Raw genomic sequence first — 27,982 nt, forward strand, 5'->3', positions numbered from 1 at the left:
GAAGAAAATAACCGAGAACGAAATTGTCAAGACACCATTATTGTTTTGGTACAAGCTAGAGTCGCTTTTCCTTTCACCTTTTTGCCTCTCCTGGAATAACTACGGGGGTGTTACCTGTGCCTAGGGTGCCAGCAGTGCCAGGGACGCCTCACCTGTGCCCTCATGCCCCCAGGGAGAGGAAAGGAGGAGGAATAACAGTGAAAAATGCAATTAGAGACGAAACTTGACATCTCGCTAAGGTAAATCACTCGCTAATGTTTTTATTTTTTCCACTTTTTCCACTCTTCCCTCCTACAAACCTATATTTTCTACACATCCAGAGGTATTTTACGATGGCTTTCAACTACCAGCGCTTAGGTTAGGTAAATCTGCAAGCGCTTAAGAGAAATAATGGGGTTTTTAATAGTTTGTCCTTAGCATTCCTTCCCTACCCGCATATCGCCCCCCGCTCTCCCCCGCCACCCCATTTATGCTGGTACTGGAGGGGGCTTGGTGCTCGGGGGGGGCTTGGGGGGCCGTGCTGCTAGTCCCCTCTGTCCATTTTCCCCTCTGGTAGTTTCCTCTCTGTGTTTCCAGTGTGTGTGTGTTCGTGTGTAGTCGTAGTGGTGGTTTGGGTGGGTGTTTTAATGCTTCCATGTGTTTTGTGGTGTGGTTTATTGGAGAAAGTGTGGTTTTGCTGTCGTGTGTGTTTTTTTAGGATTTTTTTGGGCGTTTTATTGAAAGGGTGTTTTTTTCAGTTCAGTGTTTTTTAGGATTTTTTGGGTGTTTTTTTCTGTTATGTGTGTTTTTTTTACTGATTTTCTTGGTGTTTTATTGAAAGAGGATGTCTTTTTGCCCTGTATGTGTTTTTTTTAAAGGATTTTTTGGGATGTTTTATTGAAAGGGTGTTTTTCTGTAGTGTGTGTTTTTTTAGGATTTTTTGGGTGTTTTATTGAAAGAGGGTGTCTTTTTGCCCTGTGTGTTTTTTTTAAAGGATTTTATGGGATGTTTTATTGAAAGGGTGTTTTTTTGCCCTATGTGTGTGTTTTTTAGGATTTTTTGGATGTTTTATTGAAAGAGGATGTTTTTTTTGCCCTGTGTGTGTTTTTTTAAAGGATTTTGTGGTGTTTTATTGAAAGATAGTGTGTTTTAGTATATATTTATGTTTCTTTTGTGTGTTTTAGTGTTTTTATGTGTGTGTGTGTGTTTTAGTATGTTTTTAAGATTATTTAGGATGTGTTTTAGTGTAGGCTGTGTTTTTCTTTCCTCTGTTTGTAAGTGTTTTTTTTTTCAAGGCTTTTTGGTGTGTTTTATTCAAAGAGTGCATGTTTTTTTCCGTCCTGTGTGTGTGTGTGTGTGTGTGTGTGTGTGTGTGTGTGTGTGTGTGTGTGTGTGTGTTTCCCTGTGTGTTTAAGGATTTAGTGGTGTGTTTTATTGAAGAGGGTGTTTTATCTGTCCTGTGTGTGTGTTTGAGTGTGTTTTTCATGTTTTTTTTTAGTGTGTTTCATTGAAGAGGGTGTTTTTCTGTCCTGTGTGGGTTTTTAAGGATTCTGTGTATGCTTTATTGAAATTGTAGTGTGTTTTTGCCCTGTGTGTGTGTGTGTGTTTGAGTATGTTTTTTCTAAGGGTTTTTGTGTGTGTTTTGAAGAGAGGATATTTTGTTGTCCTGCATGTGTGTTTGTTTGTTTTCGTGTTTTTTTGTGTGTTTTATTGAAAAGAGGATGTTTTATGCCCTGTGTGTGTGTTTTAGTGTGTTTTTTAAGGTTGTGGTGTTTTATTGAAGAAAGGTGTTTTTTTCTGACCTATATGTGTTTAAGGGTGTTTTTAAGGCTTTTGTGGTGTTTTATTGAAAGGAGAGTGTTTTTATGTCCTGTCTGGGTGTTTTAGTGTTTTTATTTATTTATTTTGTGTGTGTGTGTGTGTGTGTGCGTGTGTTCTCTTTCTGGCTGTTTCACCTTTAAATAATTCCAATAGTTTTTTTTTTCAAGCATTTAGTATCAGATTTTTTTATTAATATTTCAATTTTGATTTATTTATGTAGAAAAAACACAATAAACAAAACAAAACAAAAACACCAACAAACCTTAAAAACACACAAAACGAAAAGAAAACACTAAAAAAACAACAATTTAATCTCTCCGGACAGAATTTACTGAGTGCCGCTGACTAAACAAGAGTGCCAAGCTGCCAACACCACCACGACACTCCTCAAACCTTCAGAGTGCCACCGAACACCCACTGGCACCCACAACACCCACAACACTCACAGCGGCACTGGCTTGAAGAGTGACTGGGTGTTGGTCTGTGTGTAGTGTTTGGACGTTTGTGTGTTGATGTACTGAAGGAGGAGGAGAAGGAGGAGGAGGAGGAGTGTTGGTGGAATGTGAAGAGGAGGAAGAGGAAGAGAGGTTTTGCTGTGGAAGGTTAAGAAGAGCAAGACGTTTTGTTTGTAGAAGAAGAAAAAGAAGAAGTTGAAGTATATTTGAAGATAAAAAAGAAGAAGAAGAAGAAGAGTTTGTTTATTGAGGAAGATTAAGAAGAGCAAGAAGTTTTGTTTTTAGAAGAAGTTTTGTTTGAAGAAGTAGTAGAAATAAATTTGTTTGAAGAAGAAAAGAAGAAGAGAAGAAGTAGATTTATTTGAAGAAGAAGAAGAAGAAGAAGAAGAAGAAGTTTGTTTATAGAAGAAGAATAAAAAGTTGAGAATAAGAAAATAAGAAAAAATTTTGTGTGAAGAAGAAAAAGAAGAAAAGAATTAGTTTTGTTTGAATAATAATAAGAAGAATTGTTTGAAAAAGAAGACAAAAAAAAAAGAAAAGAAAAGGAACAAGAAATACCTTTGTTACCATGAAAGGAGTTTAAGATTTTGTGATCGCTATTAGACAAACAAAAAAACAAGAAAAGAAGAAGAGAGACCATTTGAAGTAGAAAAACAAAAAAACTCAAATTAGAGAAAGTATAACAAGAAATAACTGATGTGTTTTTGATAGAGTGAAGAGAGATTAACATTTGCAGTGTGCTATTAGACAAACAAAGAGCTATTGAAACCAGAAGAGATAATATATAGAATTTGGATCTTTGTTGATATAAAGAGATTATTTATTTAAGATTCTGCTGGCAGTGTAGAGAAAGAGAAAAAGATAAGATATTATTTGTAAAGGGAAAGAAAGAAAAGAGAAATATTACAAGAACAATAAGGAAAACAAACCAGAGAGAGAGAAAGAGGGAGAAAGAGAGAGAGAGAGTACATTTGCTGATAAAAAAGAAAGAAAAGTGAAATAAAACAATAAAGAAAAGAAAAAAAGTGAGTCTGTATGTGTGTGAGTGAGTGAGAGAGAGAGAGAGAGAGTACATTTCCGGATAAAAGAGACAAGAAAAACACAAGAAGAAAATAAAACAGACAAAAAAAGTGTGTTAAAAAAAAGAATAATTTGAAAAGTACAGGGACGACAAAAGAAGTACTTGTGAGAGAGAGAGAGAAAGAGAGAGAGTGATTTTAAGAGTACATGCAGGCTTGAGTGAGTGAGAGAGAGAGAGTGCATGCAGTAAGAGAGAGAGAAGCGACAGGATGGAGGGCATATCAGAGGCGGGTGACGAGGTGCGTGACGAACCTTTTAGCTGCCCAGAATGCCACAAGAGCCACAGTGCACGTTACCTGCTTGTCCGACACTTAAAGGTGCACGCAAAAGTCAAACCATTCCAGTGCACCGAATGTAACAAGAGCTTCGTGCACAAACACAGCCTGAAGCTACACATTCGAAGCCACACCGGCGAACGACCACACCAGTGCTCCCTGTGTCTTAAGTCCTTCCCAACACGCAACAGGCTTCAGAAACACTTCATCGTGCACACCAAGGAAAAACCGTTTCAATGCCCAGAGTGTGTCAAGTCCTTCGTGAGCAAGGACGGCCTGAAGGTACACATGCGTAGCCACACCGGAGAGAAACCTTACCAGTGCCCAGAGTGTAGTAAGCTGTTTGTGCGACGTAACACACTTAACATACACCTGCGCAGTCACACCGGGGAGAAGCCTTACAAGTGCTCGGTGTGTCTCAAGTGTTTCACCACCAGCGGGAGTCGCCACAAACACATGAAGGTCCACACAGGAGAGAAGGCTTTCCAGTGTTAGCGATTCTCTCCATGTTATCCTCATTTATAGATCTCCTTCTCTCTCTTTGTTGCTCTTTCTCAATGTCTCTCTCAGTCTCTCCTAGCTTATTTTGATCTTTTTCTTCTCATTTATAGATCTCCTTTTCTCTCTCTCTCTCTCTCTCTTTCCTTTTCTTTCTTTCTCAATCTCTCACAATCTCTCTTAGCTTCATTTTATCCTGTCTTCCCTTTCTTCTTCTTTTATAAATCTCCTTTCTCACTCTCTTTCTCTCTCTCTCTCTTTTTCTCTCTCCCCCCCAGTTAGCATCTCCCAGCCTCTCCCAGTCTCTCTCTCTTAGTTTAATTCATGTGTTTTTGTCATTTTTTTTTCTTCTTGTCTTCTTTTCTTCTTTTTCTTCTTGTATAGGTCTCTTTTTTCTCTCTTTTTCTCTCTTTTCCAGTCTCTCCTAGCTTAATTCATGTGTTTGTTTGTTTTTGTGTTCTTCTTTTCTTCTTCTTCTTCTTCTTCTCTTTCTGTCTCCTAAATGCAATTTCTTCTTATTTTTCTTGTTTTTCTCTTTTTTTTTGTTTGTTTTGTTCTGATGCTGTCCTCCTCCTCCTCCTCCTCCTCCTCCTCCTCCTCCTCCTCCTCCTCCTCCTCCTCCTCCTCCTCCTCCTCCTCCTCCTCCTCCTCCTTGTCTTCTTCCTCTTCTTCTTTTCTATCTTTAGTCATTTATTTGTTTCTTTCTCTTTTGTCATTCTACTTATTGTTATTCCTTATTCCCTTCTTCATTCTCTCTCTCTCTCTCTCTCTCTCTCTCTCTCTCTCTCTCTCTCTCTCTCTCTCTCTCTCTCTCTCTCTCTCTCTCTCTCTGTTCACTAGCCAATAGAAAAATTATGTTCAATTCTCGTAATGTGGCCGCCAGACAGACAGACAGACGGACACTGCCTTGGGGGCCCTAACGTGTCTGTTGTGTGTGTGTGTGTGTGTGTGTGTGTGTGTGTGTGTATGTGACAGGGTAACTATATGATGCAATGGAAGAGAGAGAGAGAGAGAGAGAGAGAGAGAGAGAGAGAGAAGAAGAAGGAAGTCTTGTAATGTTTTGCAAAGAAGAGAGAAGGAAGAGGAAGAGGAGAAAGAGAAGACAATGAAGAGAGAGAGAGAGAGAAAAACAAGAGGGAAAGAGAAAATAAAAGCAAAGAAGAGGAAAAGATGAAGATAGAGAGCTGGAGGGAAGAAGAGAGAAAGAAAATGAAGAAAAGAAGAAAGGATAGGAAAAAACATAAAAAAGAAGAAAGAAGTAAAAGAAAGAGAGAAAGAAAAAAAAGAAGAGAGGCTGAAGAGAAAAAAAAAAGAGAGAGAAGAGAGAGAGAGAAGGAGAGAAAGAAAACAAAACAAAACATACAAGAGTTACCCAATGCATGTACGTGTGTATGCGTGTATGTACCGACAAACAAACACCCAACGCAAGCAAAGCAAGCAAAAAAAAAAAAAGAAAATGAAAAAAAAAATTATTTCTTTCCCACCACTCTGATATTTGCTTCTTCCAAAACAGTGTGGCTTTGAATCTCAGTTGACACACATGGGCAAGGCTGGACAAGACTGGGCAAGGCTGGACAAGACTGGGTATGGTCTGGGTATGGCTGGGCAAGGCTAGGCAGGTCTTAAGAGGCTGCCAAAGGTAAAATAGGGAGATTGGAGTGTCTGGATGTGAGGAGAGAGTGGTGGTCTGTGTGTGTGTGTGTGTTTGAGAGGTAAATGTGAGGAAAACTAGGGTGTGCTTGTGTGTTTGATGTGAAGAATGGGGAATGTTTTGGTAGTGTGTGTGTGTGTGTGTGTGTGTGTGTGTGTGTGTGTGTGTGTGTGTGTGTGTGTGTGTGTGATAACTGGTGAAATTTGAAGACGGAAAGTTAGTCAAATGTTAAAGAACTGTGTGTGTAAATAGTTTTAAAAGAACCAGTGAAATATGAAGGTAGAAATTAATGAAAGGTATAAGAACTGTGTGTGTTTGTTGAAATGAAGAAGAAGTGTGAAGATTTTGAAAAGAACTAGTAAGATTTGAAGGTAGAAAGTTAATTAAATGTATAAGAACTCTGTGTGTGTGTGTGTGTGTGTGTGTGTTTGTGTTTGAAATAAAGACCGAAACTTGAAAATTGTTGAAGATTTGTTAGCTGATTGAGAAAGAAGTTTGTGTGTGTTTGAAATAAAGAAGAATTGTGAAGATTTTGAAAAGAACTAGTAATGTGTGTGTGTGTGTGTGTGTGTGTGTGTGTGTGTGTGTGTGTGTGTGTGTGTGTTTGAAATAAAGACTCTGGGAACAATTAGATGAAAACTCTTGAGCATTATTGGCATATGAATGAAATAAGAAAGAGTTTGAGTGTTGTGATTGACGGAAAATAATGAAAAGGGATAAAGAAAATGGGAAAAAGATGCAAAAGAATAAGAAATGAAAGTAAATGTGGAAAGAAAAATGAAAGAAAAAGCAAGAATGAAAAAAAATGAGAAAAACCAAAATTAAAGAAAGAAAAAGAAAGAAAATCAAAATGAGAAAATAAAATGAAGAAAGAAGAGAGAAGAAAGAAAATGACAAAAACAAGAAAAAGAAGAAGAAGAAGAAGGCAATGCTGGTGTGAATATCCTGCCCTTCCCCCCTTCCTGGTGACCTATTGGTGGAGCGTGACCTGCCGTGACTCGAGATGGTGCCACATGACGAGAGGGAAGCCTGGAGGTTGTGTGTGAGTAGTAGTAGTAGTAGTAGTAGTAGTAGTAGTAGTAGTAGTAGTAGTAGTAGTAGTAGTAATTGATATTTTTTTTTTATTTATTTATTTATTTATATATTTCCTGTTATTTTCTTTCTTTATTTCTTATTTTGTTCTTTCATTTGTTTTTGTGATATTTATTTACCTTATTATTATTATTATTATTATTATTATTATTATTATTATTATTATTATTTGACTATTTAATTTTTCATTACTAGTATTTCTATTCACAATTGGTCAGGCTAACGTTGGTGTCTCATCTCCAGGCGACAGTGTGTAGGGGCGGCCACCACCACCACCACCACCACCACCACACACACAACACAACACAACACACCACACCATCACAAAACACCCCACACTCTGCCACACCACCACCACCACACTACACCACAAAACACCACATCATACCCTGCCTCCACCACATACTGCTATACCCTATCACCACCACAACACCCTAGCACACCACACCACCACCACCACCACCACCACCACACCCAGCCAAGGTAAGTCTATTTCCGAGAAGAAAGGTGATCTCAACACTGTTCTGGAATAGATAGAGATAGAAATAGATGAAACTAAATTGCAAAGTGGAATAAATAAATCAATATATATGTTAATTTATGTCTATTAATTATTTATTTTTATATATTCTACTAATGAATAAGATGCTCCATACTATCTTTTATCTTACTGTACATATTTATAACTCCTTTGTGGTATCTTTAACCCTTCAGTACCATGACGCATTTCCATATTCATTCTGGTGACTATTTGGTGATCTACAGCTTCAGAAACTCATGTGGGGGGTTAAAATAGTTAAGACTGTGGCCATTAATCTTGTGACCTCCATAGAGCCTTCTTAATGTCAGTAAAATAGTTTAATTGTACACAAATCTCAAGGTGAAAATGTGTCCCAGTGCTGAAGTGGTTAAATACTGAGACTCTCTCTCTCTCTCTCTCTCTCTCTCTCTCTCTCTCTCTCTCTCTCTCTCTCTCTCTCTCTCTCTCTCTCTCTCTCTCTCTCTCTCTCTCTCTCTCTCTTATTGTAATTATAAAAGCAACATTAGCAATCTCTCTCTCTCTCTCTCTCTCTCTCTCTCTCTCTCTCTCTCTCTCTCTCTCTCTCTCTCTCTCTCTCTCTCTCTCTCTCTCTCTCTCTCTCTCTCTCTCTCTCTGTGTGATGTTTGTTATTCAGTAGCACCACATCACTACATTGTCATTCCTTCGTGCTGTCCTTCAATAGAGAGAATTGTGAACCTTTTCCCTTGCCTCTCAATCATAGACAGTTTTTTCTTTACTTATTACAAAGAAATTTATTTACTCATTCCTCTTTTTCACTTTTTTCAGCCGACTATCTCTCCTCCATGCTATCATTAAATACAATTATATATTTGTTATTTGTCATGTATAGATTTATTTTGCTTATTACAAAGACAATTTTTTACTCTTCCTCTGTTTCACTTCATTTTTTTCTCTCTCTCTCTCTCTCCTTTCCGCTGGTTTGTCATTCCTTCATATCATTAAATACCGTCATAAATTTTCCCCTTCCTCTCGCATCTTTTTTTCCTTATTACAAAGACAATTCTATACTTTTCCTCTATTTCACCTCTTGTTTTCTTTTCCAGCACCACCACCACATCCTAGAGGCCAGCATATGCCTAGCCTGCCACCCCCACCCAGCCTGTCATTCCCCCTGGACCAGCATCTCCCCCTTGGACCAGCATCTCCCCCCTGGACCAGCATCTCACTCCCCTGGGCCAAGACAGTGCAAATCAACAGCATTTTTCTCTCTTCTCTTTTATGTTTAACGAGATTTCAGCGAGATATTATTATTTTTTATTTATTTATTATTTTGTGTGTTTTTGTTGATGCTGTGAACTGCCCTTGCCTCAAACCTTGCCCGTGTGTGTGTGTGTGTGTGTGTGTGTGTGTGTGTGTGTGTGTGTGTGTGTGTGTGTGTGTGTGTGAGGAATAAGCTACCTCCTTAGTTCTTATCAGGTCAAAAACAGTATGGTATTAGATTATGTATTTTAATAGTTTATTCTCTCTCTCTCTCTCTCTCTCTCTCTCTCTCTCTCTCTCTCTCTCTCTCTCTCTCTCTCTCTCTCTCTCTCTCTCTGGTGTTCCTTAAGTGGTTTGGTGTCCCTCTCTGTTTGTGCGGTGAAGTGAGGAGAGTAGATTTGTGTATCGTTTGTGTTTTGAAAGTGACGGCAATACACGGATAGCTTCTTCTTGACCCCATAACTCTTCATTTCACCCTTTGCCTTTGTTTCTATGGAGTTGTCTTGTTGTGTCTTATTGGCAAACTTCATATATCATTGTCTTATCTTTGCGTCTATGGCATTTTCTTGTTGTTTTACTCTTTCCTAACTTCCTTAATGGCTAATTCACACTTTTACACTTCTTGCCAATGTTTCCGTGGTATTATTTTGTTATTTGACACATTCTTCACCTTTATGACTAATTCCTTATTTTATCCTTTTTCCTTATTTCACTCATTCTTCACTATGGAATTCTCTTTGTTTTCTTTACTCATTCTTCACTTAATGGCTAGCCTCTTGTTTTCAGTCTTTTTATCTTTCTTTCTATGGCATTTTCTTGTTATTTCACTCTATCTTTACTTTTTTCAATGTCTAACTTCTTATTTCATGCTTTTGCCTTTGTGTTTTCTATAGCATTATCATTTTTCTCTTTCTTTATGGCCGACTCCCTTTTTTATCCTGTTACCTTTGTTTTTATGGCATTTTCTTGTTATTTCATTCTGTCTTTACTTTCTTAATGTCTAACTTCTCTTTGATCCTTTTTTCCTTGTTTCTTTGAAGTTATCTTGTACCTGACCGTTCTTCACTTCCTCAACTTATTCTTTTGTCTTTGTTTCAGTGGAGTTACCTTCCTTGACTCATCCTTCACTTAACTTAATCTTTATCCACCAAGGAAGTGTTTTCTTTTTTCTTTTTCTTTTATTTTCATCTTATTTTGAGGTCAGGAAGTCTTATTTGTTTATAGTTTCTCGAGTTTATATGAGGGAATGTGAAGAGGTGGCTCGGGAAGGGATAAAGTCAATATTCTCTGCTTTGTAAACTACTAAGCGAACTTGTTATGTTTTGAAGAAGTGTTTCATTTTCACTCACAGCCTAAAGAGTCTATCAGTAATGTTCTAAGCTCACAAACACTGAAACTGACTAACTTTTACCCCCAAGAACTGTTTTTATTACAAATTCTTCTTATTTTCTCAGTTCACAAAGATTCAAGCTAACTTCTCCCTCAGTAACCCCAGATTAGAGTCTATCAGTAATGTTCTAAGCTCACAAACACTGAAACTGACTAACTTTTACCCCCAAGAACTGCTTTTATTATGAATTCTTCTTATTTTCTCAGTTCACAAAGATTCAAGCTAACTTTTCCCTCAGTAGCCTCAGATTAGAGTCTATCAGTAATGTTCTAAGCTCACAAACACTGAAGCTGACTTGTTTTCACCCCAAGAACTGTTTTTGTTATGAATTCTTCTTATTTTCTCAGTTCACAAAGATTCAAGCTAACTTTTCCCTCAGTAACCCCAGATTAGAGTGTATCAGTAATGTTCTAAGCTCACAAACACTGAAGTTGACTTGTTTTCACCCCAAGAACTGTTTTTGTTATGAATTCTTGTTATTACTTTTCTCAGTTCACAAAAATTTCAAGCCAACTTCTACTCTCACTCATTATTAACCCCAGATGTATATGAAAGAGTAAGACCATAAACACTAAAGCTAACTTATTTTTACTCGTTTTTTTTTTTTTTTTACTTGTCAAGAATTATTATTATTTCAATTTACAAAGATTCAAGCTAACTTTTCCTCTCACTCATTAGTAGCCCAAAATATATAGGAAAGAGTTTATCAGTAATGTTCTAAGCTCATAAACACTGAAGCTGACTATTTATATACTTGTTTTGTTGTTAATAATTCTAGCAAGCTATTTTTCTCAGCTCACAAAGATTCCAGCTAGCTTTTTCTCACATTCATTAGTAACCCAAGATATATATTACTCCATTTTTCACCCAATAAACTCGATAATTAACTTCTTTTATGCATTTAGGAAGTTTTTTTTTTCTTTTTATATTATTCTTTGGTCAAAAATTATCGAAGTTATTTTCTTGTTTAACTTCATATCTATTTCTTCCATTTTCACCTAATAAACTCATTAACTATCTTTTTACACATCTAGGAAGTATTAATTTTGTTTAACTTTTCATTTTTATCTAAATTATCAAACTTATTTTCTCACATCTATAACTTCCATTTATTCCCCCCAACAAACTCTCTAATTAACTTTACACGCACCTAGACAATATTTTTATCTTATATTTAACCTCAACCAATGCATGACCTCTTAGCCGACAGACACGCAGATGTACAGACACAAGGGACCCCCAATGACGCATGTTCAAAGCCAGTTTTTTCTATTTACTTTAATTTACACGTAAGGAAATGTCTTTGTCACCCCTGCCACCCCCCCAGCACCCAACACAACCACTAAAACCCCACCCATGGCCTGCCCTAGACTGGTTAGCCTCCTGTGTGTGTGTGTGTGTGTGTGTGTGATAACCATAAGGAAACTATACATGCAAAACTCTGTGTGTGTGTGTGTGTGTGTGTGTGTGTGTAGTAAGCCAAACTGATGCAAGGTTACTGTGTGTGTGTGTGTGTGTGTTGAAGGACGGTCTCTTGGCAGCCTTAGAAATAGGAAATGTATGGTAGGAAGAAAATGTTATGTGCGTACTGTAGATTAAATAAAAAAAAAAAGTAAGTTGTCTTTTGTTACTATGTACTACTATTACTACTACTACTACTACTACTGGTGTTCTAGATATAATATGCATTAGTGTGTGTGTGTGTGTGTGAGTGTGAGTGAGGCGGGGAAGGGAGCTGAGTGACCCAATATTCCATGACTTTTTGGTGTTTTGTTTACCATTATGGTGTACGTATAGTAACTGTGGTCGCTGTATTTTTTTCCTAATAAAAATTTCTTTTGCCGTGTTTGTTTTGGTGATTCTAACCCTCATCGCATTAAACGGCTTTTTTCTTTTATTTCTATTTTCGTTCATTTACTGAGTTTATCAATCTTATGTTTGGGTTTTTCTTCTCTCTCTCTTTCTCTCTCCTTTTACTTATATTATCAATCTTATGTTAGGATTCTCTCTCTCTCTCTCTCTCTCTCTGGAGATTTTTTGGCTATTTATGAATATTTTATTGAAACTGATGGTAGGACAGCCTGTTGTACCTTTAATCTTCCCTGGCTACAGTGATAATCCCTAAACAACACAACCCAAGGCAAGGCAATGCTGCTTCCCACCTTCCCACCACCACCACCACCACTACCAGCAGCCTTTCTGCCACAACCTCCTAAAAATGTACGTGTGTGTGACTTATTACTGTCCTAAGAGAGAGAGAGAGAGAGAGAGGAGGCGGGTGAAGGAGGTATGAAAAGCGATTTAATGGGGAGGAGGGAAGCGGGAGAGTGAAGTGAGGGAGGGACGGGAAGGTGGGTGAGGGTGGTGGTGGTGTTGAGGGCTGTTGAGGTTCCCAAGGGTGAGGGTGGCAGCAGGCAGTCCAGCAGGGCAACGTCAGAGACAGCTGTAGCCAAGTGTAACTACTATGAAGAAAGAATGACAGATGTCACTTTTGTTTGAAACATGGTAGGAAAACTGGCTGTTTTCGGAAAGTAAAGAGCAAACATACATGCATACACATGCGAGTGTATCATATATATATATATATATATATATATATATATATATATATATATATATATATATATATATATATATATATATATATATATATATATATATATATATATATATATATATATATATATATATATATATATATATATATATACACTCATAAGTGAAAAGATTGTATTTGTGTTGATTCTGCCACAATAATCTCAATATTGTTGCGAAACGCGTCCCTTGTAAAAGTCGTCGCCGCCTCCCGTAGTCCGCCGGTTCGTTTATAGTGAGTCAGAGTCACCGCTTCTAATAGGTAGGTGCCCACAGTGGCCGATCTGCAGACCACGGCACCGGCAGTAACTGCGAGAGTGAGGTTAACCATTGACACTACACCGTTGATGGCACATAGCGGTGTGTGGGGTGCCTGCTGTGACACGGACAGCCGTCACCACAGTCTTCGGCTAACGTAAGTAATATATTGGTGTAACTCATCATTTCACTGTGCTGTCATGTCATAGCATAACGTTGGTAACCTCCAGGACAACATAGCAGTGTACTAACATCTGCAGGTACTTCAAAATCAACAATAATTCAAGCCTTCAATATGTAAATTCACCAGATTCTCGTAAAGAATCCGTGACCCGTCCCACCCGCTCGGCGCTCGCCTCGATTACCGCCTACCCCTTCGCGGGTCCACCCAGCTGATTTGACGTTACATATAGAGCCACGCTATTGGTCAGAGAGAGAGAGAGAGAGAGAGAGAGAGAGAGAGAATATGATAACGAATAAAGAGATAAGAGAAATGCTGTACTGTCTCGTGAGAGCAAAGTTGTCTGTCTCTCTTGTCTCTTCAGCTCCTCCATTGCTTTCTTTCTTTTCTTATATATTTAATTTTCTCTTTTTACCATCATTTGTATTCATTTAGAATGATGCGTAATTTCGTGTCACTGCATTGGGAAAGCATCAATCACTGAAATTTTGCTTCACTATTTGTTCCTTTTCATGCAATAAACGAGAAAAAGCAATTTTTTTTTTTTTTACAATTTCTCCCGGAAACGTATTTTTTTTTTTCAATATTGTAGCTATTTCGCATTAACACCGTTAATAACAGGTCTAGATGACATTTAGGATACTACAATGTGGTTTACGTAAGTCAAACCACCAGCTCTTTCTGAGTTTTCCTTTAGTAATGAAAAAGAAAGTGACAATTTCCCATTGCTTAACACTGGAGAGGGCAATGTTTTGGGTGTAAGTTGTGATCGTAAGCTCCGCCCACTGGCTTCACTTTTTTAGTACAGCAGGATAGGCGCGCGCGGTCTTCCCTCTATCTAACCTTTTTGGTCTCGCCGGTCCCAAATCGTCGACTTCCACTATTATTTAAATTTGCCAGATTTTATTTATTTGGAGTCACAAGCACCTTTTAAGGGTTTCCAATGATAGTGGGTTGTGTTTTGCGTGTGTTCCATGCCTGAGTTGAGTGAAGTGCGGTGATTTAGAGTGTTTGGGAGTCAGATGAGAGGGCGAAAATACGCTAAAATTTTTCCCCCGCTGTGAGTGATTTTTTATTTGAGGTTGTAGCGAAGCGTTTGTGTTTTCCAAGAAAGGTTTATGATGGAAAAAGTGTGAAAGGCTCCTGATAAGTTAAATATGTGGACTGTAAGAGAGGTTTGTAGCCGTGTTAAAATGTTAAACAACGTCGTTTTTTAAATGTTTATTTTTCTAATTGAGCGTGTTGGCGGGTTTTGATATTTTGAAATGATGGTTATAATTTTTGAAAAGCGTTATCAATCCTGTTGAAGGAAATTGGTGGACTTTGGAATTGTTTTTAAGCATGTCGAAGTGTTAACACTTTATTTATTGTGTTTTTTGAAATATTTTCATTATTCCTCATTCCGGTAATGTTTTTATATTTTAGGAGTTAGTTTTGATTGGTAACAAGTCAGAATTTATATATTAGCGGTGTCCAGCTGCCTTTTTGGGAATCCTCATTTTCAAAATGGTTTGCGTTACGTATATAAGTGACGTCATCAAGGGGGGCGGCCCCCAGCTGGACTCAGACCCACATCCCGCTCCAGGCCCGAGGGTGTGTGTGTGTGTTGCCTTGTCTTTCGTCATCAATGGTGGAACCTTTCGGCTGAATCCTAGACCGATACCTCACTCGCGGGTCCCTGTCGGTGTGTGTGTGTGTGTGTGTGTGTGTGTGTGTGTGTGTGTGTGTGTGTGTGTGTGTGTGTGTGTGTGTGTGTGTGTGTGTGTGTGTGTGTGTGTGTGTGTGTGTGTGTGTGTGTGTGTGTGTGTGTGTGTGTGTGTGTGTGTGGTGTGTGTGTGTGTGTGTGTGTGTGTGTGTGTGTGTGTGTGTGTGTGTGTGTGTGTGTGTGTGTGTGTGTGTGTGTGTGTGTGTAATTCACCACGGTTGCCTTCTGGTCAGCCAGCCAGTCTTCCCCATTACGGAGCGAGCTCAGAGCTCATAGACCGATCTTCGGGTAGGACTGAGACCACAACACACACCTGGAAAGCGAGGCCACAACCCTTCCAGTTACACCCCGTACCTATTTACTGCTACCTAGATGAACACACCATACACATTAAGAGGCGCGCTCAGTTGCTTCGCCGCTTCCCGGAACTCGAACCCGGGCCTTCTCGATTGTGAGTTGAGCGTGCTGATCACTACATTACGCGGTGTGTGTGTGTGTGTGTGTGTGTGTGTGTGTGTGTGTGTGTGTGTGTTTCATTGTGGTATGTGTGTGTGTGTCCTTGTGTTTCATTGTCGAGTGTGTGTTTGTGTTTGTGTGCGTGTGCGTGCGTGCGTGTGTGTGTGTGTGTGTGTGTGTGTGTGTGTGTGTGTGTGTGTAATTCACCTCGGTCGTCTGCTGGTCACCCAGCCAGTCTTCCCCATTACTGAGCGAGCTCAGAGCTCATAGACTGAGGCCACAACACACTCCACACACCGGGAGAGCGAGGCGACAACCCCTCCAGTTACATTCCGTATCTACTTACTGCTAAATGAACAGAGGCTACACATTAATTAATTTGCCTCGCCGCGCCTCTGTGTGTGTGTGTGTGTGTGTGTGTGTGTGTGTGTGTGTGTGTGTGTGTGTGTGTGTGTGTGTGTGATTCACCTCGGTTGCCTGCTGGTCAGCCAGCCAGTCTTCCCCATTACGGAGCGAGCTCACAGCTCATAGACCGATCTTCGGGTAGGACTGAGACCACAACACACACCACACACCGGGAAAGCGAGGCCACAACCCCTCCAGTTACATTCCGTACCTATTCACTGCTAGGTGAACACGCCCCACACATTAACAGCCAAGCCCATTTGCCTCGCCGCCCCGGGACTCGAACCCGGCCCTCTCGATTGTGAACTCGAGCATGCTAACAACTGCACTATGCGGTGTGTGTGTGTGTGTGTGTGTGTGTTACCTTGTGTTTCATTGTGGAGAGAGAGAGAGAGAGAGAGAGAGAGAGAGAGAGAGAGAGAGAGAGGTGTTCAATAATATCGTCCCTTCCCACACTCACCATGTCCTTCGTCAGCTAACAGACACGTACCATCCCTTCAGCCTTTGTTCGCTTCCTCTCTCATCCTTTGCCTCTCTGTGTAATCTCGATGCCACAGTTGACTCAGTGTTGATGTTAAAGGCTTTTCAGTATGGCAATTGCTGTTGGGACAAAGAAACAATGATGATAGTGGTAGTAGTAGTAGTATTGATTGGAAAGTAGACAATGGTATTAGGGAAAATAAACAATACCATTATAAAACCAATGAAAAAAAACGATAGGTAAAAAAATAAGAACACCAATATACAAATTTAAGAACCAAACAGGAAAAAACCAAGAAAATAAAAGAAATAAATAGAAAAAGACAATAGAAAGATAAAAACTAACCCAAAATAGAAAAAACACAAAATATAACATTAAAAACAAGACAAAACACAAATAAACAAAAAAAAAAAGAAAACCGAAAACCATTATACAAATTTAAGATAAAGAACGGAATAAAAACATAGAAAATAAAACAAATAAATAAACAAAAGTGAAAATAGATAAAAACCAACCCAAAATACAAAAACTCAAATATAACCTTGAAAAAATAAAAGACAAACGCAAGTAAACAATAACAAACGAAAGAATAAAAATAGAGATCCCGTTGCTAAGAGTGACAGCTCAGTAATGGCGGCTGCTTTCCCTCAGTGCTCCCTGCCATCGATCTCTCCCTTCTCTGTGACCTTTACACCACCGGTACAGTAATTCCACCCATTAATTCATACCCCTTAGTCACATGGGCGGGTGTGGGCGGGGTGGGCGGGGCGTGGGTGGCGGGGTTATTGGGAAAAAAAGCTAAATAAACACGGCCATTTTATTGTTGTGATGTTGTGGCTTCCTCTTCTTCCTCTTGTGGATTGAGTAGGTACGATAGGTTAGGTTAGGGAATTGTGGGTAAGGTCAGGATAGGTTAGGGAATTGTGGGTAAAGGTCAGGCTGGGAGACGAGTGTGGTTAGGTTAGGTTAGGTGAGGTCAGGTCAGGTCACAGAAAATGGATAGAAAAGTGAGAAATATGGAGTAGGTTAGACTGGGAGACGAATGTTTTGGGTTAGGTTAGGTGAGGTAAGGTCAAGGTCAGTCAGATGGTTAGGCGAGGTCATGGCAGGTCAGAAAAATGGTTAGGTTAGGTCAGATGAGGTCAATGACATGATGAGATAAGGTGGAGTCAGTCAGATGGTTAGGCGAGGTCATGGCAGGTCAGAAAAATGGTTAGGTTAGGTCAGATGAGGTCAATGAAATGGTGAGGTAAGGTCAAGGTCAGTCAGATGGTTAGGTTAGGTCAGATGAGGTCAATGAAATGGTGAGATAAGGTCAAGGTCAGTCAGATGGTTAGGCGAGGTCATGGCAGGTCAGAAAAATGGTTAGGTTAGGTCAGATGAGGTCAATGAAATGGTGAGATAAGGTCAAGGTCAGTCAGATGGTTAGGTGAGGTCATGGCAGGTCAGAAAATGGTTAGGTTAGGTCAGATGAGGTCAATGAAATGGTGAGATAAGGTCAAGGTCAGTCAGATGGTTAGGTGAGGTCACGGCAGGTCAGAAAAATGGTTAGGTTAGGTCAGATGAGGTCAATGACATGATGAGATAAGGTGGAGTCAGTGAAAAGGGTAGGTGAGGTCACGGCAGGTCAGTCTAATGGTTAGGTGAGGTTAGGTCAGATGAGGTCAATGAAATGGTGAGATAAGGTGGAGTCAGTGAAATGGTTAGGTGAGGTCACGGCAGGTCAGAAAAATGGTTAGGTTAGGTCAGATGAGGTCAATGACATGGTGAGGTAAGGTCAAGGTCAGTCAGATGGTTAGGCGAGGTCATGGGAGGTCAGAAAAATGGTTAGGTTAGGTCAGATGAGGTCAAAGAAATGGTGAGGTAAGGTCAAGGTCAGTCAGATGGTTAGGTGAGGTCATGGGAGGTCAGAAAAATGGTTAGGTTAGGTCAGATGAGGTCAATGACATGATGAGATAAGGTGGAGTCAGTGAAAAGGGTAGGTGAGGTCACGGCAGGTCAGAAAAATGGTTAGGTTAGGTCAGATGAGGTCAATGAAATGGTTAGATGACGTTAGATGGTCAGGTCAGTTAGATTATTAGGTTACATTAAGTTTGGTTAGGTCAGGTTGTGGGAAAAAAAAAAAAAACTTGATTACAGGTTAGGTCAGGTTAGGTTAGGTTAGGTTAAGAGGCACCATGACACTTTATAAGCTAACCGTCTGCCTTGATGGATAAATAAAGTGGTTATCTGTTACAATCCACTTAACTATCAAAATAAGTAGTTAATCTCTATCAGTCAGTGCGTGATGTGAGAGGAATGTACTGTTACCCTCAAAATTAATGGTGATGTGTCAAAATTAATGGTTATTCATCTTATCTCTCAAACTGAACAGCCTATCTATCTATCTATCTATCAGTGAGTGCAAGGTGTGAAAAATTAATAAAATGTTGCTTCTCAGTTTTCTTGAATTACCTATCAGTCATAATTAATGGTTATCTATATGTTAATCTGTCAGAATTAATGGTTAACTATCTATCAAAATATACCATTAATCTATCAGTGTGTATGCATGGTGTGAGAGATAAGTGAATAGTTATCGTGTCAGAATTAATGGTTATGTATCAGTGGTCGTCTGTCACAATGTACAATTAATCCATTTATTAGTGTGAGAGTTTAATGCACTGTGATCTATCAGAGTTAATGGTTATCCAGTTATCTGTCACAATTAATGGTTATCTATCTATCAGAATATACAATTAATCTATCAGTGTGTGTGTGTGTGAGTAGTGAATGAACAGCTGTCTTTCTCGAAATGAAGTTATCTTTTAAAATTAATAGTTATGTCACAGTGAATCTATCTATCTGTCAGTGTGTAGTGTGAGTGGTGAATGAATCTGTCAATATGTGTCGTTATCTATCTGTGCTTATCTGTCACAATGAACTGTTTATCTATCTATACAAGGAAGTATGTAAGAATGGTTGTCTGTCAGAATTAATGGTTATCTATCTTATCTCTCACAATGAACAATATCTATCTATCAATAACACACCCCTTAATCCACCACCATCACCACCACCTCTTCCTCCTCTTCATTAGCTCTATTTCAGTGAGTGGTTAGTATGAGAGGTGAAAGAATGGTTATCACTGTCTAAGTTAATGGTTATCTATCTTATCTCTCAAAAGGAAGTCTATTTATCTATCTATCTATCAGTAAGTGCTTGATATGAGATGAAAGAATGACGATCGCTATCTATCTGGCAATCTCTCACATTGATCAGTCTATCTATCTATCTATCAATCAGTTAGTGCATGGTTTGAGTGTTGAATAAATAGATATCTCAAAAGAAAGCCTATCTATCTATCTGTCTATCTATCTATTGGTGTGAGATGGTGATCTGTCTGAGTGTGGTGTCAGTGTTCATCCGTGACTCAAGCTCTGTGTCTCCGGCAGGTGGCGTGAAGATATGGACGGCATTCTGTCTCTCAAATGGAACAACCACCTTACCGTCCTTTTCAACACTCTCTCCTCCCTACACAAGAAGGTTAGTTTCCACCGCTCTGTTCCCCCCAGTATCCTAAGCCTCACCCTCCTGCCTCACAACACACACACACGCACACACATTCATTCGGTCATGCACTCACACACTCGCTCTCGCACTCACACGCTCACTCACTCAGTCTTCACTATTTTAATCCCCATATGAGTTTTTAAAGCTGTATAAAATCACCAAATAGTCACCAGAATGAATATGGAAACACATCTTGGTACTGAAGGGGTTAACTTAAATTAGGTTAGTAATACAACTGACCCTATACCTTCTAACCACCTTATCACCCCTACAGGATCTCTACAGCAACGTAACTATTTATTTATTTTATTTATTTTTGTAAGAGAGGAGGACTGGGCAAGGGCAACAAAAATATAAAGGAAAATAGCCCACTTAGTCACCAGTCTCCTTACACAGCTGGTAGAATTAGCCAAAGGACAGGAACAAATGTATGGAAATCCTTGTCTGTCACTCCTATTTCATCATTAGACTACATTAGGTTACCAATTCAACAATGCAACTGACCCCCATATACCTTCTAATCACCTAATCTCTCCTTATCTTTCACCATTAGGGTAGATTAGGTTAGCAATGTTTCTACCCACTCTCAGATCTTAATACCCTAATCCCCTATTTTCCACCCCCTACAGGACCTCTACAGTGACAACTATTCTGTCTATCGCTCCTAATCTTTTACCATTAGGCTAGATTAGATTAGCAATATTTCTTACCATCCCTAGATCTTTTAATACCCTAATCACCTACTTTCCGCCCCCTACAGTATTTCTACAGTGACACAACTATTCTGTCTGTCACTCGTATTTTTTCACCATTAGGCCAGGATAGGTTAGCAATACTTCTGCCTACCCCTAGACCTTTTAATGCCCTAATCCCTTACTCTCCGCCCCTACAGGACCTCTACAGTGACAGCTATTCTGTCTATCGCTCCTAATCTTTTACCATTAGGCCAGATTAGGTTAACAATATTTCTACCCACTCTCAGACCTTTTAATACCCTAATCCCCTACTCCCTACCCCCTACAGGACCTCTACAGTGACGTAACGCTGGCATGCGGGGGTCAGTTCTTCCCCGTACACAAGCTGGTCTTATCAGCGTGCAGTGAGTTTTTTGAGGAACTGTTCAAGCAGACCCCATGCAGCCATCCCGTGGTGATCCTGAAGGACATACAGGTGGGCGATCTGGAGGCCCTGCTCAGCTACATGTACCTGGGAGAAGCCAACGTGTCCCAGAGTGATCTAGCGCGGCTCATCAAAGCTGCCGAGTGTTTGTGTATTAAGGGTGAGTGTTGCGGTGGTGGTGGTGAGGTCTGTACAGGTAAGCAAACTTGTAATTCTCATTAGAAACAATAGGTAATAGGGATGTGGGATGTGGTCCAAATCGTGTATAAGCAAACCGATCACGCAAATTTAGTTTATTATAATATTTTTTTCGGTCGTACTGACAAAAATGTGTAAATTATAAACACGTATAAATCAAGAGTTACCTGTATTCTGAAATGCTTTGCTCTCTCATCGTCACTACTTTCCAAAGGCTCCAGTTGAAGGTACTCGTGTTTTTAAGAGTGATTTTATGGTCCTGGTGATGGATTGGTGAGATTTCTAGTTCGTTAAAAGGAGGAACTGTCTTGAAAATTTGGCTAATTGTCTCTGCTCATACTTTTAAGAGTGTTTTTGTGGTTCTGGTGATGGATTGGTGAGATTTCTAGTTCGTTAAAAGGAGAAACTGTCTTGAAAACCCAGCTAAGTGTCTGTGGCCTTGGAAAATTGTCTTAGTGAGAGGGGAAGGCATTTCTGAATATGGGCATGAATGGGTGTAGCAGTGGTGGTGGTGGTGGTGGTGGTGGTGGTAGAGATAGTGAAGGGATGTAGAAAGAGTGTAGTGGTGGTGATGGTGGTAGTACTGAAGGGGTGAGGGTGTGGCAGTGATGATGGTGGTGGAAATAGTGTAGTGGTGGTGGTGGTGGTAGTGAAGGGGGTAAGGTTGTGGTGGTGGTGGTGGTAGAAATAGTGAAGGGATATAGAAAGAGTGTAATGGTGGTGATGGTGGTAGAGGTAGTGAAGAGGTGGTGGTGGTGGTGGTCAGTTAAGGGTCAGCTTAATGGAGTTAGTGGTCATAATAAGGGTTTTGCTGGGGGTAAGATTGAAGTTAATGGGTTTGATATCAGTGCCAAAGTTTTCTAAGGGGTATAACAAGGTGGTGGTGGTGGTTGAGGGGTTAATGGTTTAATAGAGATAGTGTTCTAATGGTTTTGCAGTGATGGGACTACGTTAAGAGGTACTAAAGTGTTCTAATGGGTTGTAATAATGGTTTTGTGGTAGTGGGGTGTTAAAATAGTGTCTTAAGGTTGAATTGTGGGGTTGAATTAAGGGCTAATAAGTATGATAATGGTACTGAAGAGTGTCCTAAGGGGTGTAATAAGGCTGTGCTATTGTATTTAAAGGATGAAAGTTTGAAATAGGAAAAAAAAAAAACATTATCTTTTTAATGTAACCCAACACACACACACACACACACACACACACACACACACACACACACACACACACACACACACACATTTAAAATAAGAGAATAAACACAATTTCTCTTTTAACTAACCAATACTATCACCACCACCACCACCACAGGCTTAGCAGTACCAGATGAGGGTGGACCAGGGCCAGGACAAGGATCGGGCAGCTCTGGAGGTTCGAATGGGTCCAGCAGCAGCAGCAGCAGCGGGAAGAGGCCTCACCCAAACCCCTCCGAGGACACACACCACTCCAAACGCAGAAAAACAGACACCACCACCGCCTCTGCCACCTCCTCCCGGTCAGACAGCGGGGAGGGGCGGGAGGGGTGTGGCCAGGTGGAGGCAGTGCACCCCCCCCACCACAGTCCTGATGATGATGGTGGGGGGGGATTAATGATGTCTAATGCTACACAGGATCTTGCTGAGGTGAGTGTGTGTATGTGTGTGTGTTGTGTGGCTTGTTTGTTTTCCATTGTGTTGGTTTTCACAAATTTTTAGTTATGTTAAGGAATAGTGAGTTTTGTGGTTACTGTGCTTGCTAACCTAACCTAACCTAACCTAACCTAACCTAGCTCAACTGAATCGTAACCCCAAAAGAAACCTAATGTAATGTAACCTCACCCAACCCAACCCAACCTAGCCTAACCTAACTAACCTCCCCCCAAAAAAAGTATATATAAGTAAATAAAATAAGATAAAAGAAAATGAAATAAAGCTAATGGTGTCAAACAAACCCAGACTAAACTGAACTAATGGAAACTGAACTAAACTGAATAATAATGAACTAGATAAAAAAAAAAAAAAGGAAAATAACTGACCCAACTCAACTCAACTCAACATAAACACAAGCACAAACTCTCTCTCTCTCTCTCTCTCTCTCTCTCTCTCTCTCTCTCTCTCTCCCTGAAGGTGGTAATAGAAGAACACCCCATAGTGAAGGAGGAGGAGGAGGAACCGAGCTGTGACCCTGAAGTGGAGGCAATAATAGCGCGAGGGGCCAGAGTAACAAGGACACGAACATCGGGGGACAGCGAAGATGACGACTGCATCACACAAGTCGGAGCGTCGTTAAATTTTGCCGAGCTTAATTCAGACGAGGGAGGCGATGGGAGTGATGGCGGTGGTGGTGGTGGTGGTGTGGGTCTATACGAGCACCATTTAGCCGCTGCCGCCGCCGCCGCCACGCACCCAGCCAGCGGTGTGTTGCAGGATCTGATGGTGCCGGGAATAGCTGGACCCTCTGCGGTGAGTATGTGTGTGTGTGAGAGAGAGAGAGAGAGAGAGAGAGAGAGAGAGAGAGAGAGAGAGAGAGAGAGAGAGAGAGAGAGTTAGTTAGTTAGTTAGTTAGTTAGTTAGTTAGTTAGTTAGTTAGTTAGTTAGTTAGTTAGTTAGTTAGTTAGTTTGCTTGTCTGTCTGTCTGTCTGTCTGTCTGTCTTTCTTTCTTAGTTTTTTCCTTCCTTCTCTTCTCTTCTCTTCTCTTCTTTCCTTTTCTTCCTTTCTTCCTTCCCTTCTTCCTTCTCTTCTCCTTCCTTCCTTCCTTCCTTTCCTTCCTTCCCTTCTTCTTCTCTTCCCTTTCTTTATCACCACCACCACCACCACATCCCCATAACACACCTTCTCCCACACAGGACATAGGTGGCTGGGACTCCATGGCTGGTTTCTCCCTTGAAGGACTCCACTCGGAAGACTCCAGGTCATCGCAGACACTGGTGAGTACCCCAGGAGGAGGAGGAGGAGGAGGAGGAGGAAAGATGTATTCAATTTCTCTCTATTATTAGTATTTTTATTTATTTTTTTATTGTCATTATATTTTCAAACTCTTACTGGTACAAATAAAGATTAAGAAAGGTCAGTGCATTCTCTCTCTCTCTCTCTCTCTCTCTCTCTCTCTCTCTCTCTCTCTCTGGTGACTATTTGGTGATTTTGTATAGCTTCAGAAACTTATTTGGGGGTTAAAATAGTGAAGACTGTGGCCATTAATCTTCAGACCTCCATAGACCTTTCTTAATGTCAATAAAATGGTCTAATGGTGCACAAATCTCAAGGTAAAAATGTGTTCCAGTACTGAAGGGGTTAAAATAGTGAAGCCTTTAATCTACTGACCTCCATAGACCCTTCTTAATGTCAATAAAATGGTCTAATGGTACACAAATCTTAAGGTAAAAATGTGTCCCAGTACTGAAGGGGTTAAAATAGTGAAGCCTTTAATCTACTGACCTCCATAAACCCTTCCTAATGTCAAAAAAATGGTCTAATGGTACACAAATCTTAAGGTAAAAATGTGTCCCAGTACTGAAGGGGTTAAAATAGTGAAGCCTTTAATCTTCTGACCACCATAGACCCTTCCTAATGTCAATAAAATGGTCTAATGGTCCACAAATCTTAAGGTAAAAATGTGTCCCAGTACTGAAGGGGTTAAAATAGTGAAGCCTTTAATCTACTGACCTCCATAGACCCTTCCTAATGTCAATAAAATGGTCTAATGGTACACAAATCTGAAAGTAAAAATGTGAAGGGGTTAAAATAGTTCAGACTGTGGCCATTAATCTTCAGACCTCCATAGACCTTTCTTAATGTCAATAAAATGGTCTAATGGTGCACAAATCTCAAGGTAAAAATGTGTCCCAGTACTGAAGGGGTTAAAATAGTGAAGCCTTTAATCTACTGACCTCCATAGATCCTTCCTAATGTCAATAAAATGGTCTAATGGTCCACAAATCTTAAGGTAAAAATGTGTCCCAGTACTGAAGGGGTTAAGGGTGTTTTTATGGTTCTGGTGATGGATTAACAAGATTTCTAGTTTATCATAAGGAGAAACTGTATTGAAAACTCTGCTAGTCTATGGGAACTTGAAAAATTGTCGAGGTGAGAAAGTACAACATTTATGAGTATGGCTGTTAGAGTGGTGGTGGTGGTGGTGGTGGTGGTGGTGACATTTTATCTTTCATGTTGCGAAATATCAAAGCGTTTCGATGTGTCAGGCATTCAAAATAATTCTAATATGTTAACCCCTTGAGTGTCCTGATGCTTTTCCTTATTCATCCTGGTGACTATGTGGTGATTTGATACAGCTTCAGAAACTCATGTGGGGGATTGAAATAGTGAAGACTGTGACCATTAATCTTCTGACCTCCATAGACCTTTCCTAATGTCAATAAAATGGTCTAATCACACCTCACATTCATTCTGGTGACTATTTGGTGATTTTATACAGCTTCAGAAACTCATGTGGGGGATTGAAATAGTGAAGACTGTGACCATTAATCTTCTGACCTCCATAGACCCTTCCTAATGTCAATAAAATGGCATTGTCGAACACAAATCTCAAGATAAAAATGTGTCTCAGTTTTGAAGAGCTTAATAGTGCGAGGGAATGTAGAAAAGCTGGTTTAATTGTCGCCTCTGTGGTGTGGTGTTGAATGGTGGGTGGGTGGGGGGTCTTGGGGTGGCTGGTGGTGGTGGTGGTGTATATGACATTTTTTTTCTTTTCTTTTATGGAAGAGGGGAAGCTGGCCAAGGGCAACAAAAGATAAAAAAAAAAAAATGCCCACTTGCTTGCCGGTTCCCTAAAAGATTGAGTTAGCCAAAAGTGAGGGACAAATGTGTTGACATCTCCCTCTTAAATGAAGTGAAGTGTGGAAGGTGGAAACACAGAAGCAGGCAGGGAGTTCCAGAGTGTGCCAGAGAAAGGTGTGAAGGATTGAGAGTACTGGTGAACTCTTGCATTAGGGAGGTGGACAGAATAGTGGTGAAGGATTGAGAGTACTGGTGAACTCTTGCATTAGGGAGGTGGACAGAATAGTGGTGAAGGATTGAGAGTACTGGTGAACTCTTGCATTAGAGGTGGACAGAATAGTGGTGAAGGATTGAGAGTACTGGTGAACTCTTGCATTAGAGGTGGACAGAATAGTGGTGAAGGATTGAGAGTACTGGTGAACTCTTGCATTAGGGAGGTGGACAGAATAGTGGTGAAGGATTGAGAGTACTGGTGAACTCTTGCATTAGGGAGGTGGACAGAATAGTGGTGAAGGATTGAGAGTACTGGTTAACTCTTGCACTAGAGAGGTGGACAGAATAGTGGTGAAGGATTGAGATACTGGTGAACTCTTGCATTAGTGAGATGGATAGAGTAGTGGTGAAGGATTGAGAATACTGGTGAATTCTTGTATTAGAGAGGTGGACAGAATAGTGGTGAAGGATTGAGAATACTGGTGAATTCTTGCATTAGGGAGGTGGACAGAATTGTGGTGAAGGATTGAGAGTACTGGTGAATTCTTGCATTAGAGAGGTGGACAGAATAGTGGTGAATGATTGAGAGTACTAGTGAACTCTTGCATTAGTGAGGTGGACAGAATAGTGGTGAAGGATTGAGAGTACTGGTGAATTCTTGCATTAGAGAGGTGGACAGAATAGGGAATGTGGTGTGGAGAGAAGCGTGTGAAGAGTGCAGGAGTGGTGGTAGCCTAGCCTGGCTTGCCGTGCTGCTGCTGTGAGAAGGAAGGAAGGTTGTGGTGAAGAGAGGTGGTGTTGTGTTGGTTCAGGTGTGAGGTGTTTGCCGTGACTGCCCAGCCTACCATAGCCTGCCCTTGCCTGCCATAGCCTGCCTTGCTGCCGCTGTACACACTATTGAAAGATGGTTCTAGCGAGTGCCATGACGTGGTGTGTGTGTGTGTATGTGTGTGAATGGGGCAGGGGGAGGGATCAGCCCTCTCAGCCTCCCGGCGCTGCAGGAGTGTGACGGTGTGTTGCCTGTTCTAGGGAGGGCGCGGCGGTGGCGGCGGCAACGGCGGCTATGGGCGGGAGGCTTGTGCAGGGAGTGGAGACAGGCTGGCGGCAGCAGCGGCGGCGTCAGCAGTGGTGGTGGTGGCGGCGGAGGGCGGCAGCCACCCGTGCCTGCTGTGTCAGAAGCGGTTCAGCAGCCGGCAGGATTTGCGGCGACACGTGCGCACACACACCGGGGAGCGGCCGTACCAGTGCCCACTGTGCCCTCACCGTGCCGCACTCAAGGGCAACATCAAGAAACACATCGCCGCAGTGCACCGCCACGCACCACACACCACCACCACCACCACCACCCCGCACCACCCACCACTGTCCCTGCTGCCGCACCACAAGGCTCAGACTCCTTCCAGGCGTCATCCTCACAGGACCTGGAGATCCTTGACGGCTGCTGCCTCGCCCCGCACACCTCATACTGACTCCATACTGGGCCGGCTGTGTGTTTCACTGTTTGATCTGGTGCAGTTTCTGAGGAGACAGCCAGACGTTACCCTACGGAACGAGCTCAGAGCTCATTATTTCCAATCTTGGGCTAGGCCTGAGACCAGGCACACACCACACACCGGGACAACAAGGTCACAACTCCTCCATTTACATCCCGTACCTACTCACTGCTAGGTGAACAGTGAACAGTGAACAGTGGCTACTCGTCAAAGGAGACACACCCAAATATCTCCACCCGGCCGGGGAGTCCAACCCCGGTCCTCTGGCTTGTGAAGCCAGCGCTCTAACCACTGAGCTACCGTGTGTGTGTGTGTGGCAGTGTGATGAGGCCAAAGCAATCAAATACTGGTGGTAGTGGTGTAAGCCAAGCAGTCTGTGTGATGTTGTTAAGTTGTTGGGTGGTGTGGCTAAGCTGTGGTGGTGTGCTGTGTTCCTGTGGTGAGGCTGAGGGACGCATTATTCTGGGTCCCCTGACTGTCACATGTGGTGGCGAGGCAGTCACCAACACCTACATCCTCTGTGGTGGAGTGCCAGGCCACAGTACACAATGACCGTGGCGACACACTGGCCAGCATGGTGTTGTAGTGAAGCGGTGGCAGAGTCACTGGCA

At 41.1% G+C, this 27,982-nt stretch overlaps 1 protein-coding gene and 1 long non-coding RNA gene across 2 annotated transcripts; both read left to right on the plus strand.

The window, feature by feature from the left end:
• LOC123501022 lies at positions 1 to 27,923 on the plus strand. Its single transcript, XM_045249617.1, has 11 exons — positions 1 to 239; positions 2,126 to 4,104; positions 10,496 to 10,559; positions 12,865 to 13,013; positions 19,519 to 19,609; positions 20,660 to 20,915; positions 22,265 to 22,575; positions 23,059 to 23,394; positions 23,778 to 23,858; positions 26,908 to 27,488; positions 27,785 to 27,923. The coding sequence occupies exons 2-11, from the start codon at positions 3,545 to 3,547 to the stop codon at positions 27,921 to 27,923; spliced, it is 2,568 nt and encodes an 855-aa protein (XP_045105552.1). The 5' UTR covers positions 1 to 239; positions 2,126 to 3,544.
• Positions 5,946 to 11,845, plus strand: LOC123510053. The gene is made up of 3 exons (XR_006676362.1): positions 5,946 to 6,801; positions 7,095 to 7,334; positions 8,457 to 11,845. It is a non-coding gene; the product is annotated as an uncharacterized LOC123510053 (long non-coding RNA).
• Positions 27,924 to 27,982: the final 59 nt, after the last annotated feature.

This window comes from Portunus trituberculatus, chromosome 1 (genome assembly GCF_017591435.1).
Source record: "Portunus trituberculatus isolate SZX2019 chromosome 1, ASM1759143v1, whole genome shotgun sequence".
Classification (NCBI taxonomy): domain Eukaryota; kingdom Metazoa; phylum Arthropoda; class Malacostraca; order Decapoda; family Portunidae; genus Portunus; species Portunus trituberculatus.